Source organism: Corythoichthys intestinalis, chromosome 17, assembly GCF_030265065.1.
Source record: "Corythoichthys intestinalis isolate RoL2023-P3 chromosome 17, ASM3026506v1, whole genome shotgun sequence".
NCBI lineage: Eukaryota > Metazoa > Chordata > Actinopteri > Syngnathiformes > Syngnathidae > Corythoichthys > Corythoichthys intestinalis.
This window is the reverse complement of record NC_080411.1, coordinates 4,450,828-4,470,017: the sequence shown is the minus strand read 5'-3', so window position 1 is coordinate 4,470,017 and position 19,190 is coordinate 4,450,828. Positions and strand designations below refer to the sequence as shown.

At 38.3% G+C, this 19,190-nt stretch overlaps 1 protein-coding gene across 6 annotated transcripts in view; it reads right to left on the bottom strand.

Moving 5' to 3' along the window:
• The window catches only part of garnl3 (GTPase activating Rap/RanGAP domain like 3), a 121,563-nt gene that overhangs the window by 22,756 nt on the left and 79,617 nt on the right, over positions 1–19,190 (bottom strand). For 3 of the 6 annotated variants that reach the window (XM_057818905.1, XM_057818909.1, XM_057818908.1), the window contains exons 11-20: positions 13,856–13,959; positions 13,679–13,787; positions 13,560–13,605; positions 13,366–13,472; positions 9,373–9,488; positions 6,821–6,943; positions 6,557–6,755; positions 5,233–5,259; positions 5,005–5,112; positions 4,800–4,916 (exon numbers count right to left, since the gene is read on the bottom strand). In XM_057818905.1, the coding sequence (XP_057674888.1) occupies positions 4,800–4,916; positions 5,005–5,112; positions 5,233–5,259; positions 6,557–6,755; positions 6,821–6,943; positions 9,373–9,488; positions 13,366–13,472; positions 13,560–13,605; positions 13,679–13,787; positions 13,856–13,959 (1,056 nt within the window). The remainder of the gene's footprint in view (positions 1–4,799; positions 4,917–5,004; positions 5,113–5,232; positions 5,260–6,556; positions 6,756–6,820; positions 6,944–9,372; positions 9,489–13,365; positions 13,473–13,559; positions 13,606–13,678; positions 13,788–13,855; positions 13,960–19,190) is intronic. The other 3 variants (XM_057818910.1, XM_057818907.1, XM_057818906.1) reach the window with 2 other exon arrangements.

Below are 19,190 nucleotides of genomic sequence, written 5' to 3'. Positions count from 1 at the left end.
GACGAAGTACCATGCTACTATGTAAGCGAATGAGGCTAGCGGCCGCCTGGCGTAAAAGGAGCTTTTTCTGTTGAAAATTCTTGTGAATAAATGCTTAAATCCCCGAATTTTTCATAGATATGGACGTTAAACAATCTCGATTCTTGGTTAAAAGCAAAGAAACCGTGCAGTTAGCGTTTATTTTACATATACTGACGAAGTACCATGCTACTATGTTAGTGAATGAGGCTAGCGGCCGCCTGGCGTAAAAGGAGCTTTTTCTGTTCAAAATTATTGTGAATAAATTCTTAAATCCCCGAATTCTTTATAAATATGGACGTAAAACAGTCCTGATTTTTGGTCAAACGCAAAGAAACCGTACAGTTAGCGTTTATTTTACGTATATTGACGAAGTACCATGCTACTATGTAAGCGAATGAGGCTAGCTGCCACCTGGTGTAACAGGAGCTTTTGTGGCGAAAATTTATGTGAATAAATGCTTAAATCGCCGAATTATTCATAGATATGGACGTAAAACAGTCTCGATTCTTGGTTAAAAGCAAAGAAACCGTACAGTTAGTGTTTATTTTACGTATATTGACGAAGTACCATGCTACTATGTAAGCGAATGAGGCTAGCGGCCGCCTGGCGTAAAAGGAGCTTTTTCTGTTGAAAATTCTTGTGAATAAATGCTTAAATCCCCGAATTTTTCATAGATATGGACGTTAAACAATCTCGATTCTTGGTTAAAAGCAAAGAAACTGAACAGTTAGCGTTTATTTTACGTATATTGACGAAGTACCATGCTACTATGTAAGCGAATGAGGCTAGCGGCCGCCTGGCGTGAAAGGAGCTTTTTCTGTTGGAAATTCTTGTGAATAAATGCTTAAATCCCCGAATTCTTCATAGATATGGACGTTAAACAGTCTCGATTCTTGGTTAAAAGCAAAGAAACCGTGCAGTTAGCGTTTATTTTACATATACTGACGAAGTACCATGCTACTACGTTAGTGAATGAGGCTAGCGGCCGCCTGGCGTAAAAGGAGCTTTTTCTGTTGAAAATTCTTGTGAATAAATGCTTAAATCCCCGATTTTTTCATAGATATGGACGTTAAACAATCTCGATTCTTGGTTAAAAGCAAAGAAACTGTACAGTTAGCGTTTATTTTACGTATATTGACGAAGTACCATGCTACTATGTAAGCGAATGAGGCTAGCGGCCGCCTGGCGTAAAAGGAGCTTTTTCTGTTGAAAATTCTTGTGAATAAATGCTTAAATCCCCGAATTTTTCATAGATATGGACGTTAAACAATCTCGATTCTTGGTTAAAAGCAAAGAAACTGAACAGTTAGCGTTTATTTTACGTATATTGACGAAGTACCATGCTACTATGTAAGCGAATGAGGCTAGCGGCCGCCTGGCGTGAAAGGAGCTTTTTCTGTTGAAAATTCTTGTGAATAAATGCTTAAATCCTCGAATTCTTCATAGATATGGACGTTAAACAGTCTCGATTCTTGGTTAAAAGCAAAGAAACCGTGCAGTTAGCGTTTATTTTACATATACTGACGAAGTACCATGCTACTATGTTAGTGAATGAGGCTAGCGGCCGCCTGGCGTAAAAGGAGCTTTTTCTGTTGAAAATTCTGGTGAATAAATGCTTAAATCCCCGATTTTTTCATAGATATGGACGTTAAACAATCTCGATTCTTGGTTAAAAGCAAAGAAACTGTACAGTTAGCGTTTATTTTACGTATATTGACGAAGTACCATGCTACTATGTAAGCGAATGAGGCTAGCGGCCGCCTGGCGTAAAAGGAGCTTTTTCTGTTGAAAATTCTTGTGAATAAATGCTTAAATCCCCGAATTTTTCATAGATATGGACGTTAAACAATCTCGATTCTTGGTTAAAAGCAAAGAAACCGTGCAGTTAGCGTTTATTTTACATATACTGACGAAGTACCATGCTACTATGTTAGTGAATGAGGCTAGCGGCCGCCTGGCGTAAAAGGAGCTTTTTCTGTTCAAAATTATTGTGAATAAATTCTTAAATCCCCGAATTCTTTATAAATATGGACGTAAAACAGTCCTGATTTTTGGTCAAACGCAAAGAAACCGTACAGTTAGCGTTTATTTTACGTATATTGACGAAGTACCATGCTACTATGTAAGCGAATGAGGCTAGCTGCCACCTGGTGTAACAGGAGCTTTTGTGGCGAAAATTTATGTGAATAAATGCTTAAATCGCCGAATTATTCATAGATATGGACGTAAAACAGTCTCGATTCTTGGTTAAAAGCAAAGAAACCGTACAGTTAGTGTTTATTTTACGTATATTGACGAAGTACCATGCTACTATGTAAGCGAATGAGGCTAGCGGCCGCCTGGCGTAAAAGGAGCTTTTTCTGTTGAAAATTCTTGTGAATAAATGCTTAAATCCCCGAATTTTTCATAGATATGGACGTTAAACAATCTCGATTCTTGGTTAAAAGCAAAGAAACTGAACAGTTAGCGTTTATTTTACGTATATTGACGAAGTACCATGCTACTATGTAAGCGAATGAGGCTAGCGGCCGCCTGGCGTGAAAGGAGCTTTTTCTGTTGAAAATTCTTGTGAATAAATGCTTAAATCCTCGAATTCTTCATAGATATGGACGTTAAACAGTCTCGATTCTTGGTTAAAAGCAAAGAAACCGTGCAGTTAGCGTTTATTTTACATATACTGACGAAGTACCATGCTACTACGTTAGTGAATGAGGCTAGCGGCCGCCTGGCGTAAAAGGAGCTTTTTCTGTTGAAAATTCTTGTGAATAAATGCTTAAATCCCCGATTTTTTCATAGATATGGACGTTAAACAATCTCGATTCTTGGTTAAAAGCAAAGAAACTGTACAGTTAGCGTTTATTTTACGTATATTGACGAAGTACCATGCTACTATGTAAGCGAATGAGGCTAGCGGCCGCCTGGCGTAAAAGGAGCTTTTTCTGTTGAAAATTCTTGTGAATAAATGCTTAAATCCCCGAATTTTTCATAGATATGGACGTTAAACAATCTCGATTCTTGGTCAAACGCAAAGAAACCGTACAGTTAGCGTTTATTTTACGTATATTGACGAAGTACCATGCTACTATGTAAGCGAATGAGGCTAGCTGCCACCTGGTGTAACAGGAGCTTTTGTGGCGAAAATTTATGTGAATAAATGCTTAAATCGCCGAATTATTCATAGATATGGACGTAAAACAGTCTCGATTCTTGGTTAAAAGCAAAGAAACCGTACAGTTAGTGTTTATTTTACGTATATTGACGAAGTACCATGCTACTATGTAAGCGAATGAGGCTAGCGGCCACCTGGCGTAAAAGGAGCTTTTTCTGTTGAAAATTCTTGTGAATAAATGCTTAAATCCCCGAATTTTTCATAGATATGGACGTTAAACAATCTCGATTCTTGGTTAAAAGCAAAGAAACTGAACAGTTAGCGTTTATTTTACGTATATTGACGAAGTACCATGCTACTATGTAAGCGAATGAGGCTAGCGGCCGCCTGGCGTGAAAGGAGCTTTTTCTGTTGAAAATTCTTGTGAATAAATGCTTAAATCCTCAAATTCTTCATAGATATGGACGTTAAACAGTCTCGATTCTTGGTTAAAAGCAAAGAAACCGTGCAGTTAGCGTTTATTTTACATATACTGACGAAGTACCATGCTACTACGTTAGTGAATGAGGCTAGCGGCCGCCTGGCGTAAAAGGAGCTTTTTCTGTTGAAAATTCTTGTGAATAAATGCTTAAATCCCCGATTTTTTCATAGATATGGACGTTAAACAATCTCGATTCTTGGTTAAAAGCAAAGAAACTGTACAGTTAGCGTTTATTTTACGTATATTGACGAAGTACCATGCTACTATGTAAGCGAATGAGGCTAGCGGCCGCCTGGCGTAAAAGGAGCTTTTTCTGTTGAAAATTCTTGTGAATAAATGCTTAAATCCCCGAATTTTTCATAGATATGGACGTTAAACAATCTCGATTCTTGGTTAAAAGCAAAGAAACCGTGCAGTTAGCGTTTATTTTACATATACTGACGAAGTACCATGCTACTATGTTAGTGAATGAGGCTAGCGGCCGCCTGGCGTAAAAGGAGCTTTTTCTGTTCAAAATTATTGTGAATAAATTCTTAAATCCCCAAATTCTTTATAAATATGGACGTAAAACAGTCCTGATTTTTGGTCAAACGCAAAGAAACCGTACAGTTAGCGTTTATTTTACGTATATTGACGAAGTACCATGCTACTATGTAAGCGAATGAGGCTAGCTGCCACCTGGTGTAACAGGAGCTTTTGTGGCGAAAATTTATGTGAATAAATGCTTAAATCGCCGAATTATTCATAGATATGGACGTAAAACAGTCTCGATTCTTGGTTAAAAGCAAAGAAACCATACAGGTAGCATTTATTTCACGTAAATATTGCCAACTATGAGACTAAGCAGTTATGAAAATTAGCCGCCTTTATGTGTAAACAAAGAAGAAAATTCCTGCGAATGAATGCTTCAATCATCTCAGCCCCCTCTGATAAGGCGTGACGCAAAGAATGATGAAGTGTCAGGTCAATAGATTTTTTAAGTCTATGCTCATAACTTGATTATTCTTATCAACAAATACTTTTTTACAGGTACTTGAGTAAATTTTTGGATGACTACTTTTACTTTTACTTGAGAAATATTATTTAGAAGTAACACTATTCTTACTCGAATAAAATTTTCGGCAACTATACCCACTTCTGGGGGAAATACAAAAAATACTAGCAGCTGTCACCTGTGTCATGGCCCACCTTTGGTTTTCTCCAGTTTATTCTCCCGGCAGTCACACTTGCTACGGGGCAGCTGCCTCTCCTCCAAGCCTATCCTGAGCGTGCTCAGTCGGAACACATACAGCCGAGCGTCCTTGCCTGTCAAAGAGAGAATGATCGCTGGCATCCCTCCTGGTCCAGATGAATCGGACATCTATCGTCGTCAATGGCACTGTCCTTTACTTACCTTTGTCCGCCCTGGTGACGAGCAGGTCCTGAGGCTCGAGAATGTGCATCTGCTTCACCAGCAGCGTCTTGTCGAACACCTGAACCGGCGGCGGAAGATTCTGAGCCTCTGCGACACAAAACAGCCAGTAGTTATTCATAGAAGAAGAAAAAAAAGGATCAACCCTGCCTACAATCCAAAAAATAAAAAGTAAACCATATGCAAATGGTGGATCAATGCAGTGCTCACCTGTGCTGGATGAAGGCAGTTCAGGGCCTACGGAGGAAAATAGACCTCATTGACGTTTGAAAAATCTGTGCATCATGTGTTTTTTGGGGGGCCTATTTGTTTTCTACGGAGCCCCTGTACGAACATTGACACAAATCTGGTAAATTTTAGCATTATTTAGCATTTAAGCTCGCAGACTTTAACTATGCAAGTTAGCCAATTGTTGTAAAAATTAGCATTATGAAGAAATCAAGCCAGCGGACTTTTGCTATGCTAATTAGCCAATTGCAACAATGCCACCATTGGCTATCTTGCATAGCAAAAGTCCGCCAACTTAAATGCTATATAGTGCTAATGTTTACCAGATTGTTCAAATTTACTTTATTTCTGTCGATTTTTTGGGGCTTGGTAAATTTCAAATTGAACAGAGAGACAAATGGAAGAAAAGCTAACATATAGTACTGTCAATTTATGAGGAGCTTCCTATAGAAATAACTGGTGCTTTGGCGCCATCTCATGGCATTATGGCATGAATTTATGTTGAGGACTGAAAAACTGTAAGTAGTGCTTGGCTGCCATCTTGGTGCCAAGAAACTATGTAGTGACAAATTAAGGTTTCATGGAGACAAGAAGTTGTGCTTTGGCGCCATGCCATAGCCTTTAGTATCAAGAAGCCATATTACAATAAGCTGAGGGGCTTCATTTAGATCAAAAGTACTGCTTTGCCACCATTTATTTAGTACTAAGGTGCCAAAGAACTATGTTGAAGCGATTTGAGGCGCTTCATAAAGACAAAAGGCAGCGCTTTGCCACCATATCGTGGTACCACGGTGCCATTGAACTATGTTGAAGCAAGTTGAGATGCTTCAACTATTTCGTGATCGGCATCTTGGTGCCAAGAAATAGTGATGGTTGTGTGTTGAGGAATTTCATTAGGACAACAAAAAATAGTACTTAGACAATATTTGATTGAATTTAAGTTTTAAGGAACTCTGTTGCAATGAATTGATGAACTTCACTGAGAGAAAAATAAAATAGTGCGTTGGTGCCATTAGTGACATATTGATGCCATGGAATTATTTTGAGATTTATTAAGTGTCACGACTTTGTTGTACAATGGTGCCAAAGAACTATGCTGAAGTGATTAGAGGAGCTTCATTATAGAAGAAAAAGGAGTGATTTGCCTCCATCTTGTTGCCAAAGAACAATTATTTAAAAAAATGAACAGAATAATGCTTGTACTAATCAGTTATTTTGCTTTCCAATTGAAAACGGCTCAGACAAAGCATCCATAAATGGATGGCATAAGTATATTTGGGATTCGGAGGTTGCGTAGAAAGCGCACCGGGCTCACCGTCCAGCAGCAGAACCCCCGCCGCGTCGGTGGCCACCAGCAGCGACTGCCCCCACGAGTCGGCGCACACCATCTCGTGAGGGAAGCTTATGCAGAAGGACTGAGACTCCCACGGCTCCCTTCTGCACAGGCCGGTGGTCACCAGGCTGGTGGGGGCGTCGCCTCGCACGATGGTCTTCAGCTTCAGAGCCTAAAGTAGAACCAAAAACACGTGTCACACGCTGACAAAAACACCAGCGTATTGTATGTTCATACCTGGCCTATCCTGACGAACTCGGCCTGGCGCGCCTCTTCCTTTTTGCGCGCCGACTTTGGCGACTCGGGCAGCACGTCGCTAAAGGAGCGGCGGTTTAACATGTTCTGCGGGGAAAAGGGCACCTAATATGTGGCGCAAACACACGTACACGATGGAGGTGGAAGAGGGAGGAAACAGAAAGCAGAAGATCCTCAGAAGAAAATGCAGAGTTGTAAAGTATATAGCTGTATAAATACATAATTGAATTTACTTAAAGGGATCCTCAGACTTAAAAGTAGGCTCTAATAAGCCACAATTGTTCTCTTTAAAAAAATATGTTATTAGAAATACATATATTATTGCCATTGATTTAAAAATCTATAATATTTAGTACATGTTTTGACCTATGACGGGTGCCATGTTTTACGTTGGATTGGACTTGGAGAATAGCTGTGCTAGCTCGCAAGTGAAGCTAGTATGATGGCTAGCATGATTTCGTCACATTCTGCTGCTGGTCAGATTGCTTTGTTACAGAGATGTGGTACCTGCATCCAATTCCAGCTCATCAGCTGCGTCTTTAAACCGATCCTAAGCGGCTTGCCAAGATATTGACTTGCTGCCATTTGACAGTTTGTATATCCGTTCGTTGGTAGTTACGTCATTGCCTTTTTTTTTTCCCGATTTTCTGCCTCTCACTGTGGTTTTCCCTGTTTTTTAAAAAAAAAAATTTATCCCGACCTACTGTCATAGACCCTTTTTGTGTCTCCCTTTTCGCGATTTTTTTGGTGTGTTCAATAAACCCTTTTACGCTATCCCTATGTTATTGTTGTCGGCTTGCTGTGTGAAGTGAGCCGCGTATTCTTATTCTGTGGTCAAGCCAGCCACGCTTTCTTTTCAGTTGCGTTTTCCTTTCAGGTTTTAACGCGCAGACAACGCATGTGGGTTTTGATTGCTTAATAAGGAAAATCATCCCGCCCTGTGGTCTACAAGCTCGTCTGTCGCACGGAAAATATGGGTTCGAATCCCGCTGGAGACCTTTTAATTGCTTTGCTGCTCGTTTTGTGAAGTATCGACAGCCCTGTTCTACTCATCACTTTTCCGCTCGGGTTCAAATTGGAAGGGCAGAACCGACGACATGTTTATGTAGCTAACGAGTGACAGAGCGCTGCCCAATGATGTCACCGCCCAGACTGCATTGCGTCATCAACAACAATGGTGACCTACTAGTTAAACAAATTTTTCAAAATTTATAAAAAAACATTAAGAGGGGTTTGAAAATGAAATTATTATTACTCATACAGTACTAACATTTATCTTTTAAGAAGTCTTTCTCTCCGTGGTTCCCTTTAAATCATGACTTGAGTTTGTACTCGTATGTTGGCTCCCTCTTGTGGCATGCATACTAATTACTGAATTAAATGTTAAAACGGTGTCTTTTTTAGCTGTGAAAATCTGCTAATGTACAAATAAACATGCTTTTTGAAATTTGTATCACGTCTTTATATCGCTGAACTCATTCGCTGCCATTGACAGCTGCCAGCCTCCCCCAGTCAAAACAGATTGGACATCAACAGTAGCGCCGTCAATGGCACTCCATGAGTTACAGTGAGGAAAATAAGTATTTGAACACCCTGCGATTTTGCAAGTTCTCCCACTTTGAAATGATGGGTGAGTTTGAAACTTTCATGGAGACAATCTAACCCTAAACCCTAACCCTAACCCAAAAAAAAAAAAAAAAAGCTAGAAATCACAAATTCATAAGTTATTACAAAATAAATTTTTAAAAAATGTAGTCATAATAGGAAAAATACAATAGTCAATATCATTTATTCATTCATTCTTTTTAATTACAATGATATGTAGAGGTCGTTTATTTACATCCTAAAAAAAGTCTCCTGCCCTAGAAAGGGTTAATGATCATTGTTATTTTTTAATTTTATTTAATTGACAAAAAGAACAAAAATTTACAATTAAAAATGTTACAGCAGTAACAGTCTTCATGTACGAATGTTTTTGTATTTAGGTATTAATTTTAAAAAATTATGCAATGCCATTCATTAATTTCTTGAATAAATTGAAATATTTTTAAATATAATTATAAATAATAAAAAATATTTATTTTTATCCCCGATAAAGAGGAATTGGTTCAACTAATTTCATTTTATTTATTTTTTTAATACATAAATCAATAATAAGAATAATGATAAAAACAATGATTAAAAATCGTTAGAATAACTCAATGAATTGAAAGTAATATTTTTCTAATTATTAATGTATTTTTTCCTCCAAACAAGTATCTGTACTTCCACTGCCCAGGCACAAGGGGTGTGAGTACTTCTGCCATCTGGGCTTGACAGCGACAGACAAAATCAGCAGGGAAGGAAACGCTAGTGACGAGCAGAGAGCAAAAGGCAACACTGCAGTGGAATCAGTCAGTCAGTGTTTGTGCTGTGGTGCAGTACGCAGTGGGCCGCAGCGGAGAACACAGTCAGCAGCTTCTCAAGTCGCAGTGGTGACAAAGGGGAGGAGCAAGTGCGAGACGGTCTATTAAAAATCCAAAACTTGACGCTACCTTGTGCAGGTCGGGCATGAGGTCCTGGTAGAGCGAGCGGATTAACATGTCCAAGGTCCGCTGACGCTTCTGGGCAAACGTTGGCGTCTCCAGTGTGGCTTTCTCTCCATTGATTACTGCAAGAACACACCACATTTGGTCCAAAATTGACAATTAATATTTGGTCATTTCCCCAGATTTTTACCCCCCAAAAAGTGTGTTTTCCTCAAGAGAAAATTACTTTATTTTTGTTCACCTTCTACCTGTCTGGCCGCATACAATTGGTCAAATTCGGCCCATTCAAATCCAAATTTGTCCTGTCTCCGTTGGCGTGCCACAGGGCTCTGTCCTAGGGCAACTCCTCTTCATCATTTACATTTTCCCCCTCTGTTCCATCTTCCGTAAATACAACTTTCACTTTTACTGCTACACTGATGACCACCAGCCAGGGCTGGAAGTGGGCCAGAACGGCGTTCCGGCATGAGTTTTGGGGCCGGAACGCTGTTCCGACATATGGTGCTTTGATCCCGAAAATATGACGGCAACTGTCAAAACCCCATGTTTATAAAAACCCTGCCACGCTGGCCAGTGTTGTCAGTAACGCGTTAGTTAGTAAAGCGTTACTGTAATCTGATTACTTTTTTCAGTAACGAGTAATCTAACGCGTTCATTTTTTACACCAGTAATCTGATTAAACTTAGTTTCCTTAGTGTCTCTGCGTTACTATTTTTTCATTGCCTCATAACGTATGTAGAATGAAGAATATTGTAGTCATGTACGAAGAGCATTTTGAATAGAAAATGCTAAAAGGTTCCCAGTACGTGTTTCCATGACAACCTCTTAGCCATTTCCTGTTTTGGTCTCACGTCACGTGTTGTGGGACTGAGGCGGGTGGACATTCGCGCCTAGTGTTGAGACGTTGCGAGGGAATGTGGATCTGTGGATAATGGATATCCATGAAAAAAGGTATTTTTCCTTCATTCTGGAGGGAATCAACAAAAGGTTGGACCCCCCTTACATATGCGGCTGTTTCATAGCTTTGCCGTAGCAAGGACGGGCAGTCATCGCACCAAGTTGGCAAGCTTTGTTTACATCATATGCGTGTTGCACATTCATGCCGTGAGGTGATGTGTTCGTTTAGCTTCTGTGGGATGTGTTGTAAGTCCGACTGAGTGTAATGTGACCGCGTGAGTGTTGAGAGGAGTACTTCCGGGTTGTTAATGTGCACGGCTGCACGCGCGTCCGCGCCCGCCACCACCTTTGTGTTTATTGCACTGTACAATCCACTTGTGTGTTGTTGATTATTGTGCTGTCGGTTTGCATTGTTTTACATTGGCACTGATATGCTGTTAACCATGAACCCGAAATTCAGAGGTTTTGACATTAGGCTTAATCTTAGAGTTAGCGGGGTTTAATTGGTCGGTGGAGTTGATTTTAAAAAATTCCAAGCAGTTTGTCAGATATTTGTTAGTTTCAGGGCTCCGGAGTGGCTAAGCTAGCGCGAAATTCTGATATTCCCCTTTAAATTCAATCATCGGAAAGTCAATTACATGTGATGACATTTTTCTGTTGTCATTCTTATTTTGAAGCGACAAAGGGAGAAAAATTTGTAAAAAGTAACTGATAGATTACTTTTAAAGTAACTTAGTTACTTTGATAATGAAGTAATCAGTAAAGTAACTAGATTTCTTTTTTGAGACGTAATCAGTAATTAAATTACTTTTTCAAGTAATCTGTGACAACACTGACGCCGGCACACATGCATATCTAATAAGAACAAGCTACTACTATCTACTAGATTTACATACACAAGTGTTAGCAACAAGCCTAATAAAAAGCTTGTGTAGCATAATCCTTTTCAACCGATATTTATTATTCATTTATTTATTCTACGTAGTTCTTCACAGCGCCTCTTTGTATTTGACAAGTTGCGTCGCCCAGCAAATAAAAAAAAAAAAACCCTGGGCTCTACAGTCCCTGACAAAAGTGTTGTCGCTCATCCATTTTGTAGAAACAATTGCTAATAACCTGACTTTTAATTATTCAATTGGTTTCAGAAATGGCTCATATGAAAGCTAAGACCCTTCCAAATGATGTTGAATGCACAAAAATATTTTGTTTCTCCGAAAAAAAGATTTATCATTGAATGAAGACATAAAGGGCAAATTTTGGCAAGACAAACGTTTTGTCGCCTTCAGAAAGTAGTGTGAAAATTGAACAAAAAATGTACTTCAAATACAAAAACATATTACATAACATAAGCAAATTAAGTAGTGGTGCTCCGAGATCCAAATTTAATATTTTGTATGACTTCCATGGGCTTCGGCAAAGATTCATACAATTAACTGATGAAGTCATCAGTAACATCAAAGAAAGCAGTCTTGCATGCCTCCCAGAGTTCATCAACATTCTTGGGTTTCGTCTTCCAGGCTTCCTTTTTCATCCTACCCCACACATGCTCAATGATGTTCATATCTGGTGACTGGGCTGGCCAGTCCTGGAGGATCTTGATCTTCTTTGCCTTGAGGAACTTTGAGGTAGAGATTGAAGTATGCGATGAAGCACCATCCTGCTGCAGAATTTGTCCCTTTTTACGGTTAGGAATGAAAGAGGCAGCTAAGATTTGTTGATATTTCAGACTATTTATGTTGCCTTCTACCCAACAGATCTCTCGCACACCCCCATACTGGATGTAACCCCAGACCATGATTTTGCCACCACCAAACGTCACTGTTTTCTGAGTAAATCTCAGATCCATGCGGGCTTCAGTAGGTCTCCTGCAATATTTGTGGCGACTGTGGTGTAATTCAATGGAAGATTCATCTGAAAAACCCACATTTTGCCACTTTTCCAGCGTCCATCCTTTTGACAGGCTGTGGGCCTCGGCAAATGACACACGTTTTTTAAATTGTCTGGACCCTGAGAGATAAATAGTCTAAAATATCAACAATTCTTAGCGTCATCTTACATTCCTAACCATAAAAAGGGACAAATTCTGCAAATGGTGCTCCATCATATACTTCAATATCTACCTCAAAGTTCCTCAAGGCAAAGAAGATCATGATCGTCGGGTCAGCCCAGTCACCAGACATGAACAGGAAGAAAGAGGAAGCATGGAAGACGAAACCCAAGAATGTTCATGAACTCTGGGAGGCATGCAAGACTGCTTTCTTCTATGTTCCCGATGACTTCATCAATAAATTGTATGAATCCTTGCCGAAGCCCATGGAAGTCATACAAAAAATTAAATTTGGGCTATCTCACAGCACCACAACTTCATTTGCTTATGTTATGTAACATATTTTTGTATTTGAATTACATTTATTGTTCAATTTTCACACTACTTTCTGTAGACGACAAAACTTTTGTCTTGCCAAAATTAGACCTTTATGTCTTCATTAAATGATACATCTTTTTTACAGTGAAACAAATATATTTTTGTACATTCAACATCATTTGGGAGGGTCTTAGGCATTTCATTTGTAAAATACATGTTAAAATCTTTGTCATTGGGATTTATTTTCTCTTTAGCACAGGACTTCTTTTTTCTTCTTTCTTTCAGAAAGACAGCTGACCAATACGCGGGGTCTGAAAGGCAAATTGTTGTTGGATTATTATCTTTAAATACCCGCTACTTTTTGAGCAGAATTCTAGCTTTTTATAGGCTAATGTTCCTATTGTTGAATGCACAAAAGTGTGTAATAAACAACTTTCACATTTATATTTTTCATTTTTTTTCTTACTGTACCGAAAATGAACCGAACCGTGACCTCAAAACCGAGGTATGTACCGAACCGAGATTTTTGTGTACCGTTACACCCCTATTGCTTAGCGATTCGATTCTTTATCGATTCCCTTATTGATTCTAATTTGGACTAATGGTCCATTAATGATAATGGTATCGGAATCGTAAAAATCTTATCAATTCCCATCCCTAGTGTTGATGTTGACAAAACACACAAATGGTTGAAGATGGAATTGCCTCCAAACGTAATTGTTGAAAATCATTCTTACATTTGACTAATAAAAAGTCCCTGAATTCGTGGTGATCGGTAAAGACGGGCGGCGACGGGAGAGGCGGTCCAAACAGCGGGACGCTCTCCTCGGAGAAAATCTTCAACCTGTAAAGCGAGAATGTGACAAAAACCAGCAAACAAACAAGCGAAAAAAGTATTTTTATCCCATTGTCAATCAGTCGAGTTTCCCACCTGTAACTGTCGGTCTGGCTGTTATATCGAACTAACGCGAAAATATCTGCGAATGCCAGTGAAGGAAACGCAGTTGGGAAAAGCAGACGTGGAAATCGGTTGTTTCTCCAGAAGGATACGAGTGAAGTGTGAGCGGATCATGGAGGGCTTGAAGGACGACGAAGCGTCGTCGCCTTCCTGGAATACGATGGTGACGATGTCATTTCCGATGTGACGCTTTCTCTCCACCTGATGAAAGGCGACAGAAGGAAATTACTTAGGGGGTTTTGGGAGTCACGACGGGCGCGGGCGCTCACCTGTTGTTTGTTTTCCTTGGAGTAGGGCAACATGGTGGACACGTGGAACATGAGCTCGTGGCCCTGATACACCGTGTAGATAGATTTGATCCCTGTAGTGTCGTCTGGAAGAAACAGTTTGGAGACACATTGGAGATCGATTGCAGTCAATGGCAGGCAGCTAATGTATCGTATAAACTAAACACGTCCTGATCGATCGGGTCTGATCACGTCATTTTCAAAGTATCGGAATCGGCAAATAAATATCGGACATGCCTTTTTTTAAATATATATATTTTTTAATTAAATCGTTTTCTAATTGTATTAACGTTACAGACAAAATGTCTTACACTCAGCCAGAGTCTTTAGTTTTGGCTTAAAGTAGGGTTATCAAATTTATCGCGTTAACGGCAGTAATTAATTTTTTTAAATTAATCACGTTAAAGTATTTAAAGCGATCAACGCATGCGCTGCACGACCCACTCACGCAATGTCGCGTTCAATCTATAATGGCGCCATTTTACCTATATATAGAGCTAAAAGGCAGCGTAAAATGAGTAGAGTGAATTTGAGTGAACACCCTATGTTATTTCCCAACGCAGAGAAGATATATCAATCGGTGCCACTCTGCACAGTCATGGTTGCGCTTCCCATCATGCATTTGGGCAGAACAGTTAAATGGCTACAGTATCATTTACTGAAAGCTCAACAAATACACTAGATGGCAATATTTAGTCACAATATCCAAAGTCACATTTATCCTTTAAGAATTACAAATCTTTCTATCCGTGGATCCCTCTCACAGAAAGAATGTTAATAATGTAAATGCCATCTTGACGATTTATTGTCATGATAAACAAATACAGTACTTACTGTATGTACTGTATGTTGATTATATGAGCTGTATATATTTGTTGTCTTGACAAGGAATAATGGCCTGAAATAAACGAATGAAATGAAAAATGTTGAATGTATATATTCGTCCGAGTTTTACTCATTTTTTCCTTAATCAGGGTCCCCACAGGATTGATCAATCTAAATTCAAGACTTTTAAGACCTTTTTAATGCCATTTCAACTGAGAATTAATACTTTTCTCGCACCCATTATTTAGATAATATTGAATCATATTCAAAAAATAAAGCACTGAACATCAAATTTAACCTCAATTACTAAGTGTGTTTGACAAAAGAATGCACATTTATTGAAGATACAATTAAAACACATTTGAATATAAGGTCTTTCAGAATTTTTAGTGTAAAATGGATTTTACTCTATTATTGTAAAGCAACTTCAGAAATTACATTTGCAATACAACAGATTTCCCTTTTAAGAGGACCTAGTCAAGGTGGTAGGTTGGTGATTGTCAAGTTGGTCACCTTAACTGTAAAGTGCTTGGGAAAATCTTGCAATTGGCATTTGAAAGTTTAAAAAACAGCCACTAAATGGCAGTAGTTTACCATTAATTACCACATAATAAAAAAGCTACACACGACCATTTTCCTTGGTAATTGTTTTTTTCTAATCACATTACAAGAAGTATACAAAACACATGTTAATCCTTGGTTAGCTATTGAAGACATTTCTTTTAATCAGATAGAGAAAATCCATACTCTTATTTAATCAAGAAAAACATTTAAATATACAAGGAGGTGTTTTACTATCACCTACATAATAATTTGCCTATCACCATGCCATGTTATTCAGATCAACGTTACCCCGCACTCGTTCCAACAATAGACAGTGTCAACCGTGTTGTGTATCTGAGAGTGATGGTGAATCTACGACTCCGGTTTATCCATGCTAAGGCTAGTGCACCTGCCAATACACCATTGAACATGGCTAACTCTTGAGTTAAAACTGCGAAATTCACATTCATTTGAAAGGCAAACCGTGCAGAAATACATTATTGCATCTAACACATTTTAATTGGAGAAATTAGCAACTTACTTTGAAATGTTAAGCAGGTCCACTGCCTTCGCATGACTCATAAACTGCGACCCAAAGTATCTGGATGCGACTTGGTCGCCGATCCAATACCTCACATGCTGGTCCAACTGTTTGGACTTGGTTGTCTTGTTGAGGCTTTCGTCGAACATAACAACTAAGGCATCTGAGCAGTTAGCACACAGTACTGTGCGATTGCCTGCTGTTGTGATGTTGATGCTAATGATGCTAACGGCGCGCACGCACGAGGTGCAGTGCATTGTAAAAATTCTACGCGTCGTCTTCGTTATGGATTTAAAAACAAAAACAAAAAAAAACTTCGTCACGGATATAATTTAGGTTGCACTGAGATGTTCTTGAAAATTAAAACCACGGTGAAAAAATTCCAGACTTACGACAGCTAATTTAATACTTTTAATACCTTTAATAATGGAAAACTAAATTCAATGCTTTTTTAATACCTTTAATAACCCGCGGGTACCCTGTTAATGCATTGCCAAAATGTATATGATCGGAAAAAATTATCGGGAATGATTGGAATTGAATAGAAATTGAAATTGAGCAAAAGAAAAAAAAAAAGCAATCGGATCGGGAAATATCGGGATCGGCAGATACTCAAACTAAAACGATCGGGAACGGATCGGGAGCAAAAAAACATGATCGGAACAACCCTAGTATAAACCAACTTTCTTATTATTCACTTTCACCCTATATCAGTGGTTCCGAACCCCACAAGTTTCAGAGGCAGCGCTACACTACAAAACACACCTCCTTAAAACTAGTTGCTTTCAATGTAAATCTACTAGAAATAAGTGAATGTATCTGCCAGTGCTTCAAGTAAATTTTACTCACTTAGATTTCTTGAAATAAGAAAAAAATAGTATATCCAGAGTTTGCTATGCTAGCGATACTTGAGTTTTTTTCTGCTAGAAAGCTGTTAGCAAAGTTCATTTGACATTATGTTTGGCTCCATCTGGTGTTTAGTGCCATTACAGAAGAACAAGTTGAGGCAAGCATAGATTTCAAAGCTAACTGAAGCTATTTTTAGCCTCCGCCATTGAGCAACGCTACGGTGACAAGTCAACTTCATGAAAAGACAAAAGCCCTCTGGGTCAGAAGAAAAAGAAAGAAGAGAGCATAAATGTGAAGAAAAACAGAGGTTTGTTTTGATGATTTTTTCAACAGCATAAGCACATATACTTGGCGCAACTGCAAGCTAGCGGTTATTTACATAGAGTTTATATGACTTACAGCTAAAGCAAATTGTACTGTATCATTAGCCAGGCTGTTTTAGAAATATTTTCAGTATTCAGCCAGCTGTGGATTAGTTTATGTTAAATTTACTCCCCCTCCCATTTTAGAGAAATTTGGACAAAGTGTATGGGGGACTAAAATTGTCTTGCTTATTTTCATGTGATGTGAACCATTTTTACCTTGCGTTAAATTGTGCTTTTCAAATAAATTTGTCTTGCCTAAAAGTGCCAAGGTTAATTAAATAAATAAACCATTAAATATGCAATTAATCATTTCAAAGTTCTGTGGTATGGGGGACTAAAAGTGCCACGGATTTAAATGCAAACATTTGTTATTAGATGTGTCATTAATTCATTAAAATGGCGATCACGTTCATGTAAAAAACATATTTAATGTGTTTATCTATTTATTTTTTGCTAGCATATATTATTTTGAAGTTATTAGAGCATTTTTCTTTTAATTTCTGCACTTGTTCATTGTTTTCTTTTTTGTATAATAAATTACAAAGAGATAATTTGCTTTTTCAGTGTGATTGTTTAAATATATGTGGTGAAAATAGGGGGAGGGGCGCCAACAAATATGTTGCCTAGGGTACCAAATTGGTCAGGAACGGCCCTGAGAACAGGCAGTTACAGACTACAATAAGGAGTAGTTCTAAGAGACGTTTATAGTGCTCCGTACACCTTTCTGTAAGTTTATCTCCTGTTAATGTCACTCATGTGTCTTCCGTTTTATACTGGGTTAAACGTGTACAAAGAGACGCAGTATGCTGTATTAGTCTTGTATTAATTGTTCTGCGTTCGTACATTTGGTTGAATGTTAGTATTATATTCTAAGTAGGAGGGCCTGCCTAGTTTTTAACAGTTTTTTACGATAAAAACGTATATAATGGCAACTGTTGACTTCTGTCGGTGCTTTGTACTGGCGTGATCTGTAAAATCCCGTTTGGTGTCACATCGTTGCGCTGCTAAACTTTTATAGCAACGTTTGATTTTGCCTCGTCTCCCGGTACTCGCTAATAGGGTAGCTATCAGTGAGCTAAGCCGCGCTAGGCATTATGGGAAGCGTAGTTTTGAACAGCTGCGTTTGGAAACATGCTGGTTGAATAGTATGTCAGTTTATTTTGGTTGTTGTTTGCGTGCAATCTAGAACATTGAATGAGAACCAAAACTTGAGTGGGAATTACAATTTCTCAACGACAATTGACGTGATAGTAATTTATAAAAATGTTTATGCGGCACAGAGCCTACTGTGTGTCTGTATTGACTGTACTATATTTCCATGGGTCTGCATGATATTTTTTTTGGTCATTATTTCATTTTTTTTTTTTTATGTGTTTTTATTGTTTCATTATATTTTAGTAAGAATAAAGCCTGTTGAGTAAAAACTTATTTCCATATAGTATATAATATTTGGCAATATTTTTTTTAATAAAGCTGAATTTTTCTGTCCATACCGAGGAGGCACACTTTAAAAATATAAAATATAAATATAAATAAGTGATATAGGCAGCTTTGAGTGAACTTCGAGTAAAATTCAAGTATCTTGAGGCCGAGCCGAGTGCCCTCTTTTTTAGAAATCAAAATATGGTCACCCTAGTTTAGTATAACAAAGCTATTATGCTAGCATGCACCTGGACAAGTAAGTTTGCCGCTATGCCTCTCTATCATTTTCTGGTACGCCCCCCAAGGAAGAGGTAAATATTTTGCGCCCCCCGCCCCCAATTCTCTGCCGCCACTGTAAATAGTATCATTTGTCTACAAAATTATTATTATAAGTACGCATCTGCCTAACATTGTGTCCTTTTTTCTATTAAAGAAAAAAATGTAATATAAATTAACATAGAATAAAGTATAACTTCATTAACAATGTTTTGTTTGTAGCAGAAAAGACTTAACGCACATCCATTTGCCTGAATTAAAAAAAAAGTCACATCCAAATTGTAAAAATACACTCAAGGAAAAATAAAATGTAATAAAATCAGTAAAAAAAAAAAAATTTTTTTAAATCTAATTGATTAGAAACATTAACTCATGAAGACAATATGCCAAAAAATTTGACGGAAAAAACAAAACTGAATAGAAGAAAAGAAAAAAAAAAAGTGTCTTTGGACAATAGGAAGAGTGTCTTTGGACAGAAGGTTTGGACAGTTTTATT